This window comes from Bombus terrestris, chromosome 15, assembly GCF_910591885.1.
Source record: "Bombus terrestris chromosome 15, iyBomTerr1.2, whole genome shotgun sequence".
Taxonomy (NCBI): Eukaryota; Metazoa; Arthropoda; class Insecta; order Hymenoptera; family Apidae; genus Bombus; species Bombus terrestris.
The window spans coordinates 3,372,134-3,396,129 of record NC_063283.1 but is presented as its reverse complement, the minus strand read 5'-3'; the positions used below and the strand labels follow the sequence as shown (position 1 = coordinate 3,396,129).

Genomic DNA, 23,996 nt, shown 5'->3' with positions numbered 1-23,996 from the left:
GAAACTTTCTACTACCCCGACATCGTAGCTGCGTTTCGTTCCAAACGAAAATTTTGTATCTTTCTGTTCTATCAATTTTCAATTTCTTCCTCGTATAGCCAATTCGCATTTAGTTTCGTTTCCCGGCAATGAATGGACGCGTCGCTCGAGACATGTTCCCATTTTATCGAACATGTCTTCCCGCACTTCTACCACTGATATATTTTCCTTTTTTCTTCCTTTTCGAAAAGAAAAACTCTTTACAACTGGCATTTCGTTATGCTTCTTTTCTTTTTTCTTTTAAAATACGCTTAAGTTACCTAGTAACATTATTCTCACTAGATACATCACCGCGTAAAGGGGAACGCGTTGGACGACGTCCTCCAGAGAAATTTCCTGCCTTTTTTTTTTTTTTTTTTTTCTTGGAACTCAAGGATGCATTTGTTTCGACGTCGTCTTCACGGCCCACCTTCCACGACAATATTTTACAGCCAATCGAGATAATTTCGACGCGGGACCATCCTTCGCGGTACCGCCTCTATTATACCTAATTTAATCTTTCTCATTAAGGCTAGATTACGCGAATTTTATTTTACATTTTCTCGCACGAATACTGGTTTATATCAGTCGCACATTTTTCTATTAGTCTGGCCATCCGTTACAACAATTCGACGAAGTCTTACCGTGAAAACTGTTGCTCGTTTCGCGCTCTTTGCACGTTCTACGATTTTCTTTCTCGCCTCGTCTCTTCCTTTTCTTACCTTAAATCGTTATTTCGAGGATTAATTTGGAAAGATTACGCGAGAAGACCGCGCCGACTTGACGTAAACTGGACTCACAACACGAACCAGACTGTATGCGGGGTAATGCCAGTTGCACGCTTTCTCAGAGACGAATTTTACAACGTCGAAGGACACGTGCGCTTCCACCAATCGAATTCGGTTTAAATGCTATGAAAATAAATGCTATATATACAGTCGACTGACCATTCGTTCGCGCTATGCTTAACGGAACAAGTTATCGCTAATGTAGAGAAAGTGCAACTTCGATCAGAAGGAATGTTGACGAGTTAAAAAAAGAAAAAGGAAGAACAAAGTAGAAAATTAAGGAAAAGAAGGTTTCACGCGGAAGCGCACGTTCTTCCAATTCGCCTCCTCGTCCGCTATTCGGCGAGACGATCGACACAACTTCACGGAACGAGAAGCGAATTACATTTTTGGAATCGTTGTTTAGTCACGATCGGCTCGTTTCCGGAAGTCGTGGCAATCGGTCGATCGAACTTTCACGTCGCATCGTTAACACATTTCAAACATTATAACCTCACAACCATTTTGATAACAATCAACCTTCAACAAAAGAGCGTCCTACTTCAAAGAATCTTTAAAAAATGCGTCAGCCCGCGAATCCACTACCAGCGATACGCGTCACTCGCTTTGTTCTTTCGTAACCATGTTCTTTGCTCTACATCTCTCGAACGTTCCCGATAACCGGAAGTCAATCCTGCCGGCTGACGTATCACATGTTTCAAAGCTGCGAACCACGTACTTGCGATTTGTTCCGCACTCGCCACTCTCATTCACTCGCAATTCGCTCGAACGCGACTCAAAAGAATGCCCAAAGTATGTCTTTTTTCTCGCTCAAGCTTCGATCTCGACCGTTCACTGCGTTTACAGCCGTTTCCGCTTACGCCAAGAGCGCGTGTACCAACCATTTTTACCCGAATGCTATAAAAATCTCGAGTTTTATCGACGATCGGTCGCAGTGCACGACTGTTGTCGTTTAATAAAATCGAAATCTCGATAATCTAAATTTAAGATGGAATTTCCTATCGTGCGTTAGACGTACGTCTAAAATTACGTATAAAATTATAGTTGTAGCTGATGGCAGTTCTAACGAACTGTCATTCCGATGAATACATTACAACAATCAAATAATATCATATATACATTTTTATGAGAATCGTTACAGCACGTTTCGTTCTTTGGATGTTTCGTTAATGCGAATATGACAGTCGAAGATTGTTTAGGAGTAATTTTTCATGGAAGATGCTCATACTACCTTTCTTAGTTAACCATTTAGAGACGTATCTTTTTTTTTCAAAAGTCACCGCAATAATCTAACGATAGAAACCGTTAAATTTGAGAAAAAGAGCATTTAAAAAATTGCTTTTGGTAAAATACACACTTGGTTATAGTTCTGGCAACATGGAATTAATGAATTTTCAAATTCATGGCAATCTTCAATTTATATAAGAACCTTCCTAAAAGTTACTTTTGCATGTATCGGACCATTAATCTCCAAAGGATAGAAATATCCGATCATTTTAAAACATTCGAAAAGACGTTCTTTTATATCATCTCCGTTATTCTTCGTTCAATTAAAACCGAAAAGCGTTCGATAGGATTAAAAAAAGGCGGTAGAGGAAATCCTACCTTAAATGCGGAAGATCGATCGCGGTCGAAATGAACGGCGAGCGATCGCCGATAAATATCCATCTGTAGTCGGTCTACAATTATAAGTAACAATCATCGAGCAGATGTTTGGTTGGTGCACGCGGCCTTCCCAAGTCACGTATTCCCGATCCATCGGGCGAACACCGACCTCACGTCCATGAGATACGACCTTTACAAGCTACGAGAATCCGTTTAGCTTAGAAGGATCGTAGATCATCGACGTGGAGTATCCTTCTTGCCCGTTAATTCCGTAAACCAAGTGATCAACAGAAGTAACGTTACTAATTGCACGATTTAAAAACTCGATTTAAAAACACGATTTAAAACTCCAGCGATACCTATTTCTAGTCGCGCTACGATTACGTACATCAACTCTATACAAATTCGCGTATCCCGCGTCTCTCGCGCGTCCAATTTCTATGATACACGCGTTACAATTGTTCAACTGCCCCATTGAAGCGTATCGATATATCTCGTATGCGATACATTGGTCTAGCGTATTCGTAATTGTGTCTTTCGACGAAAAATTGGTCTATCGATGTACGATTGTAATATGTGTATCCGCGTGTGTATGTGTGTGTCTATCTTCTTTCATGTCGTTTATGAATAAACCGTAGGCGTATTTGTTGAATACATATATATATATATATATCTGTGTGTGTGTGTGTGTGTGTGTGTGTGTGTGTGTGTGTGTGTGTGTGTGTGTGTGTATGTGTATGTATGTGTTTGATGTAAAAAGGTACAGATTTTGTATATAGGTGTTTCGTTTTGATGATCGATCCCGCTTGTATTCCTCCAACGAGCTCTCCCGCATCGTTATTTCGCGAAACGGGTTGAAAAAGGAAAAGATTTTGAAACGAAATAAGAAGAAGATGCAAGCAACCGGCCGGTGTAAAGAGAGTAAAATAGAGAATGGCTGCCTGGTTGGAGAAAAGGGCCGGTGATTCTCGCTCGCACGTGGACGTAGGGCTTACCGTGGACGAACTCAAAGGGCCTCCCCCTCCCCGCGAGTTACGATCGAACGCGACACGCCGTTTTGCTCGATTTGCTCGTAGCGGCTTCGCGATTATTAATAATCGTCAACGAGATAATTAGCGACGCGTGCACACGGCGCGTGAGCGCGCGCGTGCCCCCCTGCGCCGCCTCATAATTATCTATATATATATAGATATATTTATATGTATATATATATATAAACGACAGCGCCTACCGCCATAAGAATGACCGATAATCGATATATAATCATCGCGGTGTAAACAATAAATGGCGACACGTATATCGAGAGGTCTCATATTTATAATATATATCTATGTAACGCTTTGGACGCGCCTTTAAACTCCTCCCTTTCGATACGAAACGATAATATATAACTGTAAAATCCATGTGGAATATAAAAAATATTCTCTTGACGTTTCCTACCTAACTATATGAAACACTGCGCTAAGACTGTATACTTCGTTACGAAACGTATATGCGCGCGCGCGTCGGTGTGTACGCGTGTACCTGTTTGCGTCTGTGTATGTAATGTAACGTTGCATACGTTGTCCGTGTGTTTCACGTTCGTAGCTGTGTGTGTCTCTGAGTGCGTGTGTCTCTGTGTGTGTGTGTCTGTGTGTGTATGCCTGTGTAACTGTGTTCATCTACAACGTATGTTCATGTATAGGTATATCGTAGTGTAACGTATTCGTATATGTGTTCCGTCAGCTTTACGTACGATCTTTCTGCTCGAGCTTACGCGAAAGTGTTACGTCTAAGAAGCGAGGACAACCTGGGGTCCAGATCTCGACGTATACCTGACCGGTAGCGTGTTCGCTACACGGGAATGCATCGATCGCCCGTTTCGAGATCTATCGTTCTTCCTTAACGCGACAGAAACAGAGAAAGAATCTCTATGAGCTGTCTGCTCGTTTCGAGGAGTCGCGCGTGGGAATGGACCTTCGGCCGCGTCTCAGCCCGTACAAACGTCTCTTAATTCTACGAGATATGCCGCTCAACGAAATAGGGCTTGAAACAAGGAGAGGTAGGGCTAGCGGACAAGGGCAGGGACACAAGGGTAGAATGTATTATAGAGAGTCGCGGCCAGACTCATCGCGTCTGACTTTCAGAAGGTACGAAGATCATTAACTCTTACCGCGTGCAAAAGTGTTACACTTGCATTGTACTTGACGAGCGATTACAAGAAAGGGACGAGATGAGAGATAGAAGAGAAAGAGAAAGAGAAATAGAGAGAGAGAGAGAGAGAGAGAGAGAGAGAAAGTGGGTGAGAGAGAAATGAAACTTAACATCGGCTACGTTTAGCGGAGGTGTCGACGGTCGACCGTGAATCGATCGATCTGCGCGTCGGAAATACACCGTACATATCGATACACTGGAAACTTAGCGTCTCTATACACAGGGCTACCTAAGAAATAAGCTTCCGGCAGGCGAGATTTAAACGATACGCCGCGTCGTTCGAAACACGCCTGCGCGAAAGCGTCCACGGTTTTCTAACGTTTTGCTCCGTTTACTTTACAAGACATTAAGACTGGCTCTGTTGCGATTAGACGAGTGTTCAACGAGTGTTTTGGGATCAGGCTATTATTTACCTACGATTTCTTTCTTGTCTTTCATCTTTGCCCTTGTTTCACCTTTCCACGTTTCATATTTTCGCGCATGGATTTCCAAATTCGTATAGATACAGCGGGGACACCGGTGCCATTCCGAGCTTTTTGCCATTCGACTAATTTCGGGAGATTTTCGCTGAGTTGCGAAAGGCGATCAGCGAAAAATCGCGCTTCCTCGCGAATTCCTTAGTGGGAGTATACCGTCGTTGAAAACTCGATGAAGGAAAAACAGTGTGTTCCGGTAAAGGTTAGTTAATCGTGTGTCGTAATCGCAGCATTCGTGGGTGATCTGATGTGTGTACGTGTGTGTCACGGTTTACAGAAAGTGATGCATAATGTCTACGCGGTATGTACAAGGTTGATTTTCTATCCGACGCTCGGCAAACACCGCGTCGGTGTTTGCACGATTTATGCCCAAATTAGATATACAGTTGATTAAACGCGTTATTCTCGCGCCTTCGCCGTGGCAAAGCAGCGCGAAGAGACGATCGCGAGCCGTCTGTTTCACGCGCAAAGTCCACGCATCTTATTAGAAAAAGAGTGAAAAGCTACGAATATCCTCGCGGAATGTGTGAAGAAGCGATTCACTCGTTAAACTCCTCGTCACTGGCAAGTCGATACGGTGTGAATGCCCTGTTCGCCGATGGTAAACGCCAATTTTATACTTCTTCCCGGTGTAACGAAAGAGAAAATAAGGGAAAGTATATATATCGAGATCCACGGGAAAAAACGACGCGCGAATCAATCATTTCGCGTTGCATCGATGAAACGGGCATGCGTGATATTTAAGGCTCGTTCCCACCGTCTTCGACGGCTGATATCCTTCCCTTACGAATCGAGCGATCGTTCGAACGTCTATCGTTCTTCTGGCTATCGTTTGTGCCCGTTCGAAAAGTCGGGCAACGTAGAAAGTGAACGTTTTTTCTTTTTTTTAGAAAATACAGCGGAATGATCGTGGAATGATCGACATACCGGCAAGAACGATCGTTCGAACGTCGTTTGCTTTCTTATTTTTCTCGTTCCTTCAATTTCGATCGACGAAGAATTCGTGGAAGAGTAACGTACCACTAAAGGGGAAATAATGTTCGACAGTGCGTTTATAGGTGAAAAGTCGATAGAAAAAAGAAAGAATTGAAGCGGCCAAGGCGTAGAAAATAAAGAACGATCGGTAACGAAGCCTGGAATAGTCGGTGCTGTTTGAAGCTTTCCCTCTTTGCAGCTATGCACGCGTATTATTCGACCGTTTCACTCTGTTCCCGAGAGTTGTAAGTACTTTGGAGGAAAAGAACGGGAAAAGAAGAAGCTCGATAGAGCCAGGAGAAAAGCGGTAGATTGGTAGAAGAAACTAACGACGAATGGGAGGCGTTCACGGCCCAGAGGCGCGATAAGAAACGGGAAGTAATCTACGACAAAAGTAACAAGAAACAAAAGATTACGAATTGCACTTGGGTTGGTCTCGGGCTCGCGAGCCGCGCTTTAATTAAAAAGTATAAAAAAACAAGCTACATTAAAAAAAAAAGACAAGAAAACGTACGTATATTTAAGAAATTGATTCGTAGTTCGTGCGTTTTTACTTGAAATTAATCGATGACCTTAACGAATACGTAACGATGATGGTAATGGTAATGATGATGACGACGATGATGATGATGATAATGATGATGATGATGATAATGATGATGACGATAATGATGGAGTAATAATAAAAATGAGGATGACCCGAATGACGAGGACGCGTAAGGACGATAATGATAACGATATCGATGATTTAACGACTCGTGATGACAATGACAACGACAATGCGAAAGTCGAGGATGATAATGATAAGTACTACGTACATTAACCTATTAACAAACGCACGATTGTGTTCGCGTTAACGCAGACACGCCCACATACCATACGTATTTAACAACGTGATATACTTTAGCCGATACCTATATTTACGAGTGATGTAAATTTTTTTAATGGTTCACGGACTAACTAATATTCTTGTAACATATATAGACGGCACTAGTAATAGAGATAATGTTTCTAATGATGGTGATTACACACGTTAAACGCGCTTGTGTGCGTGCGTGTCTGTATTTCATCGCGAACGCATGCCCGTCGAATTCACAGACTTTCTCTTTTCGAATAACAATAGTAATAGTATTAGTAGTAGTAGTAGTAGCAATAGTAGTAGTAGTAGTAGTAGTAGTAGTAGTAGTAGTATTAATAATAATAATAATAAAAATAGCGGCAATAATTCTACTAATAATAGCGGATAATAAAAATAATAATGTAACTATCAATGTTAATAAAAATATCAATCCTAATCATCTGAATAATAATAATAATAATAATAATAATAATAATAGTAATAATGACAAACGTAACAGCAATTAATACGCGTAATTAAATCAATGAGTCTCGTCGTTAGCGTTATACGTATAGAGCTAAAGCGGAACAAGCGCTTCGTTATTACGACGATTGTCGTCGTAATGAGAAAATAAAATTCGCCGGAACGATTAAGTATGCCCTATTTACGATCGATCATGGTCGACCAGTGATACAAGATAAAACGGCGTAAGACGGCTCGCTCTCGCATCGACGTTTCTTTCCTCGCGACATTTTTTGAAAATTCGAAGCAACGAGACGAAGGCACGTATCGCGCCGCCTTCGGAGCTTCATCGTATAGAGAGCACTCGGTTTTTTTAATTAATCGTAGGGAAAAAAAAATCGCTAGACGAAGCTCGGCTCGTGTGCACCTTTCCTTATTTTCTCTTTGATCCGGTGTTCTTTTCGTATCGAGAGGTTCGCTCGAAGGGTCCCGCGTCTTTCTCACAGCCACGCTAACGCGGTTCTCAGTCAACGATTTCGAAGAACGTTCTTTCCTCCCCCCCGCGCTGCTTTCCGACGATCACCAAACGACGATTATCGCAAAATCTCGCGTTCCCTCTATACTTCCCTTTTTTTTTTTGTTTTGTTTTAAGAGCATATAAAAAGTCGTGTGGCACATTGACGGTTGGAATGTTATCATTGTTTCATTAAATTTATAATAAGAATCATAATAATTAATAATAGTAGTAATATAGTACTTCTTTGTGTTGTTAATAATATTCTTTTATGTATGTTTAATAATTAATTAATTAATTAATAATAATAATATAATAATATATATTTATATATATAATATATATATAATATGTACCTTTTTTGTTTACTATAGTAGTTTGTTTCCTCTGCACTTATCGTTTATATTCTGTGCTGACTGCGGGTTTTGATTTGAGGGGACTTTCACCCGGCACCGATCGTCCAACGCCATATTCATAACTCGTCGATCGTTCCCCGAACCGGCGATCGTAAAAACGAAACGAACCGAATCGGAACGATTCGACCGCGTTATTTGAATAATCATCGCGCCGAGACGATACGGACTGCCAGGTGATCCTTGCTTATTATTTTTTTTTTTTATTTTTTGCATTGCTCTTCGTGGCATCTGCGTTTGCGTTGATCACTGTTGGATAATATGAGATGTATAGATTTTTAGTAGCTGTACTTGTAACTCGGATGCACGGCGATCGTAGCGAGTGGTCGCACGTAGCGACGAACTCGCGATCGCGACGTGCTCTGCTCAGACAGAGAGAGATGTCTATTGTTGCTGCTTGTGTGTTGCTGGTTGCATTGTTCTCGGTGCCCGGGTGAGTATGCAACCCGTGGCACGGCGCAGGGAAACGATCGGACGGTCGCGGCGCCATCGGTTCGAACGGAACCTGCTCTTCGATCGGTCGAGCTGTTGCTTTCTCTTTACGGATACGTTCCACAGGACTCGCGAGAAAATTCGTCGTATTTCGTGCCCGTAGACGAAACTACTCGTATCGACAGCGATACGATCGCAACGAATTTTCGTCGTGATTCCGGTAAAGAAAGACGCACGACATGTCGAATCCGAATGGCGCCCGTCACGAACGCACCCCGCTTTAAACTGTAAGGAGACGACTGGTATCGGGAGGCTGCAATATTGTTGTAGCTGTATGTAGAAAGCAGACTGCGTGTATTGTTATACTTCTGGTGTTCGTTTAGCGTGTCACTGAGTGTGCGTGTGTGGTCGGAAATGCGGGTGAATTTTTCGAATTGCTAAAGGTTGTCCGGAGGGGTTGTTCGTGTGGATGGATGACGATCTGTCCAATGGGATTTCGGTGCGGAGGGGATCGGAGCGTGGGGATTTTACATCCGGTTTGGATTCTTTAGTTTTCTTTTTTTAATCTTCTTGTCCTTAATTACCTCTTTCGCTTTCGATCGGTTACTTTAAACTTTAAAAACTTTGTAGCGCATCGGAACGCGCCCGGTCTCGCCGAGAGTTTCGGCGGGACGCAGTGATCGTCAAGGCCGGAACAACGAACTGCAGCTCGAAGACGAAGAAAAAACGCGGAAACGGTTGGCTCCTCGAAGAGGTCTCTCGTATACGTAACGCGCCGCTCGGACGTGTCTTTTGATTAATTCACCGGCAGTTCAGCGTACTTGGTCCGTAACTAGTTGGTCGTACTTTGAAGTTCCGGTGCGTATGATTTCAGAGTGATTTTGGTACAAACAGGTTTGATTGAAACACCGAGTCACCACCGTTGTTCCAACGTTCCGAGATCCGTTGGCGAGCCGATTCAGTTAGTCGTTTCATAGTCATACGCGATCGCCAGTAATATTCACGACATCTTTCGTCGTCGCCACTTCTTTTCATCGATTTGACGAGTTTTCCTATCGATCGACTCGTTCCTTCGTAGTTCCAGTCGGACGTTTCCAACCTTGACGTTTTGCGCGGCGAGGCCGGGCATACACAGTGACAATATAGAAAAACGGAAAGAAACGAAACAACACGATATACAAACAACTAAAGCGCCAAACTACGAGTACTACCGGTGCTAACTACGTAGTACCAGCGCCATTTTTTCCTAACGCCTACTAGTCGAAAAGTCTAGGCATAGTCAGTGTCGAGACCGACCGCCTCCGATCTGGCCCGCCACCTTCGCGGAAATGAGATCCGCGACCGACGAGGACGCATCGCTCTAACCGCAAACAAGACCGACTCAGTTCGCTCCTTAAACCTCGAAATAGGAACATGAAAGTAATTTCGATTCGTATATGGAACAAGAAGTAATTGTACTTTAAAGAATACATCACCTTTTGATGGACGAATAATACCTTTGTTTCACGAACTTCGTTTTCACCCGTTGACGCTCGTACGGACGCAGCAGCGATCGCGCGCTTTTCTTTCTCTTTTTTCTTTTCTTTTTTTAATTTACTTCCGTTTCTAAATATTTTCTTACTTCTTACTTCTCAAAGTCTAACGATGCGAAACTCGAAATTTAAACCGATTAACGTTAGTTACCCGAGCAGCCAGTCGATGTCGGCGAATCGCGTAACCATTTATTATAAAATATTCGACAAAGGTTGAATAAAAATCCCGATAGCCTCTAACATTTGCCTCTACCGAGCACCGACCGATCGCAGCTGTCTCTCCGCGGGTGTCGAATCGACGAGCACCCATCGGCCGTGGCGTCACGCGTAAATCTTAACCCGCGCTAAGAGGTTTTCCCAAACTGCGGCGCGAGATAAACTATCGCTAGAAACGTGCGTGTCTGTGTGTGTGTGTATGTATGTGTGCCCGAGAATGAAAAAAGACGTTTACTGCGGCAGCGAGAACGGATGATTTCGCGTAGCTCGTTCATTCCCAGCTGTCGCGAGAGAGCTTTGCAAAGAAATCGCTGTCAGTCGCAATACGAGGAGGCTCCGCGATTCGGGCTGATGTCGGAGGCGTGGTCGAGCACTGGCTTTCCCCGTCTTTGCCATTCTCGCGCTCAAATCTTCCGATTCTTTTTTTTCTTTTTTTTTTCGTCGTATATCTATCTACCTATCTATTTAGATTCCTTCCTTTGCGCGTGTGCCGTCCGTGTGATATTACGCGGACAGCGCACGAGCGTACGCGTTAGAAGTTTCCATAATTATATTTCGGTGTCGAGAGCCGGACGTCGAATCGACGCCTTGTCGACTTTGTTCGCCCATTTTGAACACAAATCGGTAAGTTCCAGCGTCGCGTCACATCGCGCCGTTTAGCGTATACGAATTCGCGGAAGATTCGACCCACCGCTTCAGGGACGACTTCCCGCCTTTTAAAGTCATTGCATGACTAGAGCCTACGAATTACGAGCTTATTAAAGCCAATTAGAAAGGTACCAAGTTTTCGACCGTTAACGGACCGTACCATCTCGGTTTCTACGTTGGTTCAGGCGGTAATTTATCTACTCTCTTTGGCCCTTCTCGATCCTCGGCCGTGCACGTCGTTCTTCGTTTTCCTCCTTCACCCTTTTTGATTCGATCGAAAGACATCCGAAAAAGTGCCGGCAAAAATTGATCCAGGTAATACAGCTTAGTTTTCGATTAAGCGATTAAATTTCCCAACGTCTTTGTACGTCAATTGTCCACGAGACATCGAACTGGATATCCGTCGAAGAAAGACGCGAACGTTCGGAGATAGAGAAAACGGCGTATCATACTTTGTCGTCGAATCGACGTCGGCTGCTTCTTGCAGTGTATGCGAGTACGTGTACGTGTTCTATGTAATATGGTAACGTGTATGTGTGTGTGTGTGCGTGTGTGTGCGTGTGTGCGCGTGTGTATGTGTGTATGTACGCGTGTTCGTCTGTTTATCATATGTATGTTGTACGTGTTATTCTTATGTGAACGACAGGCCAGCTCTTCGTTGATCACGAAAATCCCAACATTCGAGAATGCGTGAATTGAAAATAGAATTTAAAAACACGGTAACCTAGCGCGTAACAGTTCGTTTTCTTCATTTTTTCTTCGACGTCTGTTTGACGTGTACGTGTGTGGGAGTGTAAATGCGTGTCGAAGAGTGTTTCTCGCGCATATGTATACGCGTGCGTGTGTGTACATGGCTTTTTGTATGTGTGTGTGTCTGTGTGTGTGTGTGTGTCAGTAAGAGTGTGTTGTCTTTGTGTGTGGCGTCAGTGTACCTAATTGCACTTATTCGACAAAACGGAACGTAAAAATGAACGCAAGATGGCGGCCGGACGGCCCTGGAACGTATACGGAGGTAATATACTTTTAAAATTTAGCTTTAAGGTCGCCCATCTCTATTTTTTTTCTCTTTTCTTTTTTGTTCTTTTGCCTCTATCCCGTTCACTGCCTCCTGACTTTAAACCAACCCCACCATAGAACTAAAACTTCAGTTTGCTGCTACGGTATTACATTCGTCGTTCGTTCTGTTGCGAGTCGTAAAAACGTAACGTCGAAACTTAGGCACAATTTGGAACTGTTTAGACCATTTCTACACGACCCCACCCCGACGGTGTTCGCGCGTCTACCGTTCGAAGAAACTGATTGGCCAATTTTCAATCGGTATTTCGTCAGTCTTCTCCGGTTAAGTTCTAAGGTTCGATAATCGATACGAGGTTCGACTTGTTTCTTTTTTCTTCTTCCCCTTTTCTTCTTCTTTTTCTGCTATTTTTCTTTTTTTTTTTTTTTTTTTTTTTTTGATTCGAACGAATTTCTTCGGAAATTATAGCGCACGAGAGAAACGAACATAGAAAGAGTTTTCAGTGGACGGCCATCCAATTTTACTTCGGCAACCGAAACACGCGAACATCCCCTACGCAAACCATACCAAACGTGACGATACTCTGTGAGGTAGCTGACATTGAGCCGTTTCAGGGCCAATCGGACCAAATCTTCCAGTTTTTGGAAACACGAACCACCGGAAATGATCGTCGTTGCTCGATGTTGCGAGACTGACGAACAAAGAAACAAATTATACGATAAACGATTGAATTTTGACGATCGACAGTCTAGACTTAAAATTTCAAGCGAAAGGATCGTTTATTCTGTTCCTTCTCGTTTTTACTTTTATCCTCCGACGTAATTCCGTGAACGAGAAGAAGATCGCTGTTGGTATTCGAATGTTCTCGTTTGCCCGCGGTGAAACGGAAAACGCGTAACGAAAATATATAAAAGCGATGAAAAAACGAGAATCTTTGGGCCCGATTTTCCGAGCAATGCCCGCCATCTTGGTCCCGTCTGACCACCGGTGTGGATAAACGTAATCTCGCGATCTCGCTTCTCCCGTATTTGTTTCATCTTTTGGTTTCTTTTTGTTTGTTTGTTTGTTGGCTTTCAATTCGCTCTCTCTTACTCGTCATTTTGTCTCCACACACCGTAATTACAATAGTATTTGTTTTTTTTCTTTTATATCCGTAATCTTACACATATACACTAGCTGGTTACAATAATTTGTGAAAAATATACATCAAAATTTTGTTACTTTTTACATCACAGATATTTTAATATAATATATCTTCTTTTAATTCTTAAAGATTTCTTTTCCTCCCCGTTTTCGACCAATCCGTCTCTCGCCGGATCGTTTCAGCGTATCGCCCGCGACGTAAAAGGAGACGGCCGGAAAATCTACGAACGCGAAATCATTCCTCTCCCGACGTATCTGCCGCGAGAACGAATTTTGAAATGCCTTTGAAGAAAAGCCGCGTTTGATCCGATGAAATCTGGCCTGCGATTTCGAGAAGCCGATTCTACGACGCTGCCGCTACGTCGTGTGTATTAATACAATCCTTTAGTTCCGTGCTAACTGGATTTCTTATTCTCGTCCCGCCGTCTCCTTCGAAGAAAAAAAAAAAGGAAAAAAAAAAGAACGTAAATCGACACTTCTCTCTACAGTCGCGTTGGCAACGATATCTGCCCTAGCTTATGCGACCTCGTTAGATCCACCCTAACACTCCTCTCTAGCTATTTCTTTCAAAGAACGAATTTCGATAGCGAAAATTTTCCTAAAACTGCTGTACACGATAACCAATGGACAGAATCTGCCCGTACGCCGATAATGTTTAAAATCACAGAATGTTGTCCAATTTTATACTTCTTACGTGAATATTTGCCCGCAAAAATAGAGAAGCATCTCTTTCATTTTTCTAGAAAATTTGTTTTCCTCTCTTTTCGCGTGTGTTTTGTCAATCGTACCAATCGGTTCATCGATGTCCATCGTTTCGGACACCAGAACGAAGAAGTTCCGAATTCCCCGAGCCGAGAACCGATCGTTCCTCGGTCTCGTCGATCGAAATCGCTGTGGCAGACACGTTGACGCGACTGTGTCACTGGGAAATCATTACACGGCAGCCTCGTTAATTACGCCGTTAGCGCCGATCGTCCCAATTGTCGCGATTCAGTCGTCCCGTTCTTAGCGAACGCGGACGAGTCTCGTAGCTCTCGCGTGTCTAATTCGCGCAGGAGTCGAGGCTGTCGTCGTCGAACCAGAAATTTCCTCTTCCACCACCCCTCTTCCTTCCGCAAACCTCGCGGATCGATCCCACGAGACAAATCCGCGATTACCATTTTTGATTATCACCTCTACGCGAATTCTCGAGAAGTCATTTTGTGCGTTGTGCATCACCGAATCGAAAGTAACAACAAAATTTCACACTGCTACCATCCCCTCTCCTGTCTTTTCCTTTCATTTCTTCTTCTTCCTCTTCTTTCCTTTTTTCTTTTTACTTTTAACGCGTTTGAAAGAACGAACGAGAGCTGCGTCTCGCGCGCAACGTTTTTCTAACAGGACATTTGCCGAAACCATTGAACGAACGTCGAAGCTCGAGAAATGGACGAGCGGAGGAAATTTCCGGCGACGATGAGGTCGCCGATCTCGCGGACATAAGTCTAATTGCAGCGTCGCGCCTCTCGTTTCCCTCGGTTGTAAAAGCCGCGGGAAGCTACCGTGGAACCGCGCGTGGATCGACGACGACGGATATCGACTCCTGGTTAGAGAACGCGTGCAGAACGTCGCGACGTATACTTTTTGTAACTGTAATTGAATTAACGACAATCATAATTTACGCACGTTTTACAATCATCCGCACGATAAATATCCATTTTTCACATCTAACGATAAATCTTTCGTAAAAGGGTATTATCGGGAGTCTCTGTTGTCCCGGGTGTGTCGGTGAACTGGATTTTTGCAAGGTAGAAAGGTGAAGAGGATTCGATTAAATCGGGGGAGGGGGTTAGAGGATTTTAGGGGGTACGAGTAAAGTTAGAAAGGCAAGAGGGATGAAGGAATGGGAGTTAGGGTAAAGGGCGAAGGGGAAGAGGAAGCAGGAAAAGAAGGCGGTAGTTGGAACGAGTGTAAGAAATATCCTTCCCTTCCTTTTTTTTTTCTTTTTTCTTTTTGGTGTAGTGCCTGGCGAATGTTTAGAAAAAGGTATCCTTTCCTTTTTGTTTTACTTTTCTTTCGAGGTATCGTGTAGGTAAGATCACACCGAACAATTTACACTTTGACGCGAAGCGGGTAGTCGGCTGGTGAGTGATTAAAAAGGGGTGTGTTAGTGGATACAGGGTTAGAAGGAAGGTTTTAATTTACGTTTACACACAATCATGATTAGTGCTTTGCTTTTCACTTGTGTTTTTCTGCTGTTCAGCTTCGATATTAATTTTTTTTTTTATTCTTTAACCCTAAGGAGACCTTAACGTTTACACTCAATAACTTGTTATTTTTTTTTTTTTTAATAGTTTTCCGACGCGCTTCTCTGCGTGGGTGCGCTTCACCCGTCTTTTTTTTTCATTCTCTTTTAGAGTTTTCCTCCTTAATTCACGGTTTTTTTGCTTTAAGTTTAGGGGTGGGTAAATTTTAAGTTTAGTTCCAAAAAACACCGAGAGAGTAGCCTTGCTTATACGATTTACTTTTTTTTCGTAAGGTATAATTTTTTTTGCGTTAGTAAGGAATTTTTGCTTTTTTTTAAAACACCGAACATACATGCCTTATACTTTATGTACAGCCTAGAGTCTTTCAGTCGTTACTTTACTTAAAGAGAGTCATGAGATGAGTGCGTGAATTATCCTTTCGTTTCCTCTGTCCTCGTCCTTTTTTTTTTTTTTAGAATCAGAACTTGTGAAATCCTCCTCGACACGCGAGAAAGACGGAAAAATCGTGGCCCGCGGTGTGTACTTTAACGCGCCGAACTTCACTATTTTCCTCAAACGTGGTAACGTTTTCTACGCGTGTTTCGCTAAAACGAGTCATTCTGCTTTCGAATTCGCCTGCTTTCATCGATTTCGTCTTGGTCCAACGTCCTGCTCGGCTACTACAACTAGCGAAACGACGAAATCACCACTTCTTCCCTTCTTTTTCTTTTTTTGTATTTATTTTAACGTGTTCATTCTATATAGTCAAGGATCTCCTGTCGAACGGAATTCTAATTTGAAATACGAGAAGATACCTCGATAGTCGCGCGCACGACGCTCATGGATAACCTGCGAAAAAATTAGTCAAAAGAGGAGGGACTGGCGTTCTTCGTGTTGTATCGTCGCTCACCGCGACCGAAACGATCGTGAAAGAATTTCGAAATTTCCATTCCAAGAAGTTTTGATGTTCGCTGTCCTCTTCCTCGGAAATTACACGATTTTCCGAGGCTTCCATCGGCTGTGTTAACGTCAGAGTCGCAGATAAAGTCCGTAACGACGACGATGGTAATAAAACGTTATATGAATTTTGCAGAGATTAATTTCTAAGGATCGGTCGCATCGTTGATGAAAAGCGAAAGATGAATTCTTTCTCTGATACTCAACGATGATACTCTCTAGAACTCGTTACGGTAGCTGCCGTCATCGTAGTCACCGTCGTTGCCTCTATTAATGACCAATAAGAAGCTTCGAAAAGTCGTTTAACGTCCGGAAAGAGTATCGACGAACATCGGAACGTGTTTCTTGAAATGGAAATCTCTGAATTGCCTTATTAGAAATAATGATGGCCGATCTTTTCGACGCGTTCGAATTTCATCTAATTTTGCTACGTTTTTTCTTCGACGCTAAAAGGAAAACACCATCGAGATACAATCGTGTGGTTCGTAGAAAAAGTCAGACAGGAAGAAACTAATGTCCGATCGTACGAAACGTCGTCACACTCGCCTGATTTATCGTACGTTTCGATCGTCGACCACGCGGATCGACTATCTAGAAGAGAAAGGGAACCGATTCCTCCCAGAAGCGAGTGGGATGTTTTCCTCGTGAAGAAATTCTACGAACGCCGCCATTACAGCTGCTTCTCTTCCTCTACGCGATAGAAAATTTGCAATTCGTATCAAAATGCGTTGCGTTGCCGCGCGTAAGAAAAATTTTTGCACTTCGGTAATGAACAACCGAGTGGAGAACAAGCGCACGCCTATACATATAGCAATCCTTTTTCTCCAAATGCCTTATATACATCTACGCGTTTCCATTTTCTCTTTTAACGTTTTCCTCGTAGATCTCCCCTCGCCGCAGTTCCATGAAACAAAACGATCGTCGTCGATCAGAGAATCGAATTAGATTCATCTTTCTTCCCATTGCTTCTCCAAACCATATTCCCAATGTTCTTCGTTTTCGAAACGTAACGCGCATGTTCGTGAAATATTTACTTTTCGTGCATCGATCAACGATAAGAGCGATCGTTCTCTCATCGATGAAAATCGTTTCGTACCTTTCTAAGCAGCTTATTCCCGCTTCCCTCTTTCGTCCTTGTTCGATGCGACCCGTTTAAGAGGGGGTACGCGTTTTTACCGAACGCCAGCCTCGAAATAACCGAGATTAGAGAAATATTGTCGCCTTATGAAAAAACGTCATCTATACGCGCGCCAACAAAAGTCTTGGCTCGTTCTCGTTTCGCATACGTTCGTAATGACCAAAAATATATGTATATATATATAATATATAATATATCATTCCTTATATAATTATGTTGCTCCTTACGAGTTAAGTAATGTTAGTAGTAGGTAATAAGTTTTTTTTTTTTCTTGCATTAGGTAGTTTTACATCGATAGAGGAAAAAATACGTTGTTGCGTCGGCAATTATTCTTATTTCTTCATTTTTTGTTCGTCTTCTAGTCGCGTTCGCGCGTTCAAAATGTCTATCATCGGCCAACGTATCCGCGCGCGTTGTCGACCGGACAACCCTGCAGAATTTTCATCGCGCGCTCCTACCCAACGCGTATCTTCTCTACGGACGCGTGCACGCGCGGACTGTTTCACGTGCTGCTTCGTCTGTTCCCCGTTTTGTATTTTAACGCCGGGCCGTTGCATAGATCGGCATACGGTAATACCGTACACGCGCATTCTTGCTTACCCGACGGTGTCAGAGGCGTCCATATGTACGTGTGAAAATAAGTGTATCACCGAGCGAATGAGTACGTCTATCTGCGTGTCTCTGTGGATGGCCATGTGTGTGTATCGTGTGTATGCATTCGGTACAATAACGTTGCATCGTGTCTTGTATCCGTTTCTTGCCTTCTCCTCGAATCGAAATATCGCCATAGTCAAAAATGTACCGGTACGACCTACCGTCAGCTGGACGAAGATCGAGCGCCGGATACATGTAACTGATGGAATCGCAGTGGGTTCACGGGTGGTTGGGTAGCATTTACGCATTTCTGTGTTTTCCTTTTTTTCTTTTTTTCGTTACTCGCTTTCCGTCTTTTTTTTCTGTTTCCTCTATTGCCTCGCGACGTTCAAGGGGCTTCCTGGTGGAAAGGGCAGGGTCAGGCTCGGGACTACTACCGTTTCGTGCCACGTTTCGCGTTTTCTTCGAAACGTCCCTCGTCCTATACACGCACACACACACACCAACGGAGGAGGTGCTCGGCTTTCACGCCCTTCTCCTCGGAAACGGTCGCGCGTTCGCTTTCATAGTCGACGCGCGACGAAGTCGTGCACGAATTTCCGGTTCTTTGTCGGTTCTGGCCGATGGTGTCGAGGCCAATCGCGAGACACAACAGTGACAATTATCGAGTACACGTTGGTGTACATGCTTGAACCGAAATAGAGGGAGAAAGAGAGAGACAGAGAGAGAGAGAGAGAGAGAGAGAGAAAGCGGAGGCCGAGGATCCCCGACCGTGGCAACGTGGTGTGTAAAATGCCGGTGCATTGGGCGGGAATGTGGACTCTTACCGTCTACACGGATCGTTCACCGTATATTATTCGTTACTTGTATACTTTACTGATCAACGATACCGACTTTCTTTTCCTACTGCTCAACGGAGTCTTCCATGCTGATAACGGATCCACGTTGCTCCGTCGATTGCTGGCTGTTGGTCTGCTCGCCGGACCTGCTGTTCCCGATGTTGTAGCCCCGCTGCAGTTGCACAACCAGTCCGCTCACCGCATCGTATTCCTTTTGCTGCTGTTGTGGCTGCTGCTGTTGTTGTTGCTGCGGTTGCTGCTGCTGCTGCTGTTGAGTCTTCTGGCTCGAATGATCTACTATAAGCTTACTATCACAGGCACTTTTTTTCTCAGTTGATACGGCGTAGAGATTGTGTAAGTCCGGGTAGTGATTCAGCTGCTGCTGCTGTTGCGGCTGCTGAATGGTCAGAGTCTTTCTATCGCGGTCTTCCTGTCCACCGTTGTGAACCTCTCGTTCCCTGCTGCTACGATCGATCCTCGAGTCCCGGGTACTGTCCTCGTCTCTGCTTCCGGCCCTTGAGATCGAGAGAGGTGTCGGCGGCGACGTGAGTCGATCGCTGCCGTCGTCGTTCCGGCCACGTTCCGACGGTGACGGGCTAAGGTCGACGGTGGGCACGCGTTCCGGTCTTTCCGGGATCGGCCTACCGGTTGTCGATGGTGGTCCCCTGTAGCTCTCGTCCTCGCTGCTATCCTGAGCCAGCCTCGACACCGGCGTTCTCCTCGAGTTTCTGCACAGTTGATCGATCAACGTTTTGCCCCTCATCGATTCCGGGAGTTGTTGCTGCGAGGACGACTGCTGTTGGTTCCTCGCGTCGGTCATTGCCCTCTGGTCCCTTGGAATTCCCGTCTCGAGGCTCGACCTGATCAAATTGTCCAAGAAACTGCCGTTCGCTCCCGAACCATCGTACAAGCTCTCGGATACCTCCCGCGGTGCTTTGCTCATCGGCGTGCTACGAGAATTCGAGGTTCCAGGTGATTCAGCGGTGCCAGCAGCGACGCCTATCCCGTCCCTGTCTCGTTGTTGGTGTTGTTGTTGTTGCTGCACCATGGCCGCGTTTCTTTGTTGTTCCTGCAGACCACGGATCCTACTCGTCGCGAAGTACTGTTCCGGTAGGATCGTTGGAACGTTCGGCGCTCCTGCCATGAACGGCGATGGCATGAACGGCGGCGGACTCCAGAAATTGAACGGCGTGAATGGCAAATGAGGCATGCCTTCTATGAACGGCGGCATCTTGATCCCGTTGGGTCCTGGGATACCGCCCGGTGACGTGAACGGTTTCTGTGGCTTTAATTGTGGTTTCTTGTCCGCCGTACCTGGTCGTATGTTCGCGGCTGCTGCCGCCGCTGCCACGGCTGAGGTCTCTTTCGTTTTATCGTCCGACTGCTTCTGGTCCCTGGAAATAGGAACAAAGAAATTAGTAGAAAGAAGTAGAAATGCTACTCTTGGCAGGCAAAATATAAACGCGAAATAATATTAGGTTGTCCGAAATGTTTCTTCCGTTTTATATTAGTTTATTGAATTATGCACGAACATATTAATAGAAATAGAACGAACTGGATCATACCTGACTCAATAAAATAATATAAAACAGAAATTGTCGTTACCTTATGAAACGAAAGAAACTTTTCGGACAATCTAATATGATTTGGTCCGTAAGAGTGGGAGAAAATTGTAAAAAAATTATTTATGTTCTAGCTATTCACGTACGAATCAAATAAACAAGACTGTCCAAAGCTTATGTCTCGATTAATCGAAGCAATAATATTCGAAGCGTATCATCGGGGCATTAACGATACGCCAAGACAAGTGTTTAGGCTAAAGAATAAGAAGAACAATCACGACATCTATTGTAACAATGTTAAACTTTACGTAAACGAAAACTCAACAAAAGGGACAATACACGGCAGGAAATTGAATCTAGTCGTACGATTGAGATAAACCGGACGCGACTATGAGATCGGGTCAAGCATGAGCACGTACCTGACGCGGATTAACCGTGACGCCAGATAGCGACAGTCGTGCTCGACTTACGGTGTCGATTGTTAAAACGGGGTCGACTACGCGTAGACGGAGACTTTTGAATTTTTCAAACTTTCCGATGATTAACCGAGACCGGCTCGTCGATTTATAACCCTGCGTGCTCTTCTTCCACCGGTTCCATTCAGTTTTCCGGAACACGCAGAAGTCTAAATCGTTCGAACAGTTAAGATACAAAAAGAAACAACGTCAACGACAGACGCGCAGACGCAAACAATAGTCGCCCGCCGTTGGGCATTGCGACAAGGCGATGATCTGCAGCGGCTACAGATTGGCTTATCGCATGCTTATCGAACGATTTAATATAAGCAACGATCCACGATCTAAACATGAACGTACCTCTTCCTTGGCCTCATCAGGTGCCGTTCCTTAACTTTGTACTCGAGGGTGGAGTGTGGTACTCCGTAATAGCTGCCTGCACGATGCACGCTCATTTCACCCCGCTGAACCGCGCGCACAGCCTCCACCAGACTATCCCTGTCGTAGTTCCTATACTTTCCGCGTTTCGGTCTGGTTCCTTTGCCACCGGTAGCTGGTTTCGGTTTGTTCGCTTCTTGGGCCTGCGGTTTCGCCTGCGACTGGGCTTGCTGCGACGCCGGCTGAGGCGGTGTGTATCTGCCTCTTTTGAACGGACTTGGATCCGTCATTATCGCTTGCTGCGGCTGTACCACTCCGGCCGGTTGACATCCGGGCATTCCGGCTGTCGCGACCGTTTGACCCTCTTGGAATTTGACGCTGATGCTTTTCGCGATCACGTCGCGGAAATTCACGGCTACCGTTTTCCCCACCAACGAGTTGGTTGGGCTACTGGTACCGGAGAACGCTGGACTCGCTCGTTCCAGGAGACCCGGACTCGAGGCTGCTGTCGCGGCCGCGAATCCTTGCGCGAATGCGGCCGACGTTGGCTCGCCGTTTTTGCTCGAACATCCAGGCGTGCTCGCGGGCTTGTAGGACGGAATCTTGAGGATCGCTCTGCCTTGAGCACTGTCGCTCGCCTCTTCCTCGATGTTTGGGTTGAAGTCGTCGTTCGTCATCGGGCCACGTTGCTGCTGCTGCTGCGTCTGCGACTGTGCCTGAGCTTGCGGGTGCGTCGAGTGCGGTTGATGGTGATGGAGCTGCTGATGCGGTGGCTGCGACTGGTCCCCGTTTACGCTTTTGTTTAGCCTCTTGTCTTCGCTCATCAGCCTTCTCATCACCTCTGGAATGCGATAGTCTTGCGTCTCCATGCCTGTTAATACGACAGAGATAGTTTCAGTTATCGATCAAAAGGAGCGTACGTGTTTGTTAAGAAATACGATTTCGTTGGTTCTTCACGCCTACGAACATTTGTCGTAATCGCGGATTAGCCCCTGAGAACTGTTTAAGCCACTTAAACGAACTTCCATTCAGAAAGTGGAAAAAGAGTCGCCGACCCGTCGACCACCATCTGGCTTCTATCGATTTCCGAAGACCTACTCGCTCGTAATACACTTTTCGACTTTCGTCTCGGCCCTTGCTATACACTGGTCAGCGAATGAGACGGTCTAACGTCTATCGGAAATAACCCAAATCTCGTGTTTCGACGGACGTACACCATTCCATGCACTTAACTTTCCTACTACGGTTGCTATCACGAATTTTATCTTCCACTTGCGAAAATACTGAATTTCGTTCTTACTTTTGTTTTCATTTCCTCTAACCTCAGCTACACACATTCCGATAGATCTGCGAGTTATAAAATGTATCCGCACATACTCTGCTTCTCCAGGCGAAGAACTTTTTTCTCAGATACTACGTTTCATCTCCATAGTACGAAGGAATCATCATAATGTTAAATAACACGGAATTTAACATGTACTTGCATTTAATAATACGCAAATGTTATAACAACTACAACGACGCGCAAATACTTTATGTGTAATTGTAAAAAGTATATATAAAATACGCCGAGAGTAGTTCGAGAATGTTTTAACAATATTTGTCTTCGTGGGAACACAACGCGCTTAAAAATTTGTTGGTTCAATGTTCTTAAGGAAAGAAGAACGAGAAGAACCTAAGCGTGTTTCTCACCTTTAAATGGCGCAGCTGCTGCAAGCATCTTTTGAATGTACGGGCCGATGTTGGCGTGTTCGAGCCCTGGCCACTCGGCTCCCGTCTCGTGTCCTCGTTGTAGCAACGTTCTGAGGGAATCACCGCCGCTTCCTTCGAGGGCGGAAAACCTGACAAGGTCTTCCAAGGACAACAGTGGCTTCAGCAGAGCTTTCTCCACTTCTTTCTCCTCTTCCGCTCCGGACAGTTCTTTGTCGTCCACCTGTTAAGAATATTTCTTTCCAGCGTATTGCACACATTCTAGCCGCGATAAGAAAACGAATAATTCGAAACACGAATCGTTAACATCGATCGGTCCTCTCGAGGAAAGTCACGTCTTACGTCGATCTTTATCGTAAAATCGGTATAACACTTTCTTGGCGACATTCTTTTCGCTAGCAGGATTTCATCGAGAGGCGTTCTTCTGTGTTTGTATTTGCGTGTATGTCTGTGTTGTAACAGTGTCGATTGTCCATGTAAATATACTCTTCTTCGTCGAATGCAGAATGACCAAGCGTCATGCAGGAATTTGCCAGATAGAATCGTTCGCAAAAAGCATGTACGACGTATACAAAAATAAAAAGGACATAGAAAAAGAAAGGAACGCTTTGCCCAAATGTTATTCTCATGTAAAGTTTCCTGTACCTGGGTCGTTTTTCGCGCGAAAAGAAAGAGAAAGGCAAGGTCGAAAATTGAAATACCAGCTCGAAAGTGTCTCGCTCTCCGACGAATAAAAAGTACCCGGTGCTACACACCGGCCATTGCCTCGTAATATTACTCAAACAACATGCATTCAAACTAAAAAAATCTACCAGGACTAAACTACCTGCGCTTCTCCTAATGACACCAGGCAGAACGTCGTTAAAAAGGAAA

General features: G+C 44.5%; 1 protein-coding gene across 9 annotated transcripts in view; it reads right to left on the bottom strand.

Moving 5' to 3' along the window:
* Positions 1–15,720: 15,720 nt before the first annotated feature.
* Positions 15,721–23,996, bottom strand: part of LOC100645656 (mushroom body large-type Kenyon cell-specific protein 1) — an 86,763-nt gene continuing 78,487 nt past the window's right edge. For all 9 annotated transcript variants that reach the window (XM_048412841.1, XM_048412843.1, XM_048412840.1 and 6 more), the window contains 3 exons: positions 23,106–23,346; positions 21,396–22,284; positions 15,721–20,412 (listed from right to left, as the gene is read on the bottom strand). In XM_048412841.1, the coding sequence (XP_048268798.1) occupies positions 19,083–20,412; positions 21,396–22,284; positions 23,106–23,346 (2,460 nt within the window). In that variant the 3' untranslated portion in view covers positions 15,721–19,082. The remainder of the gene's footprint in view (positions 20,413–21,395; positions 22,285–23,105; positions 23,347–23,996) is intronic.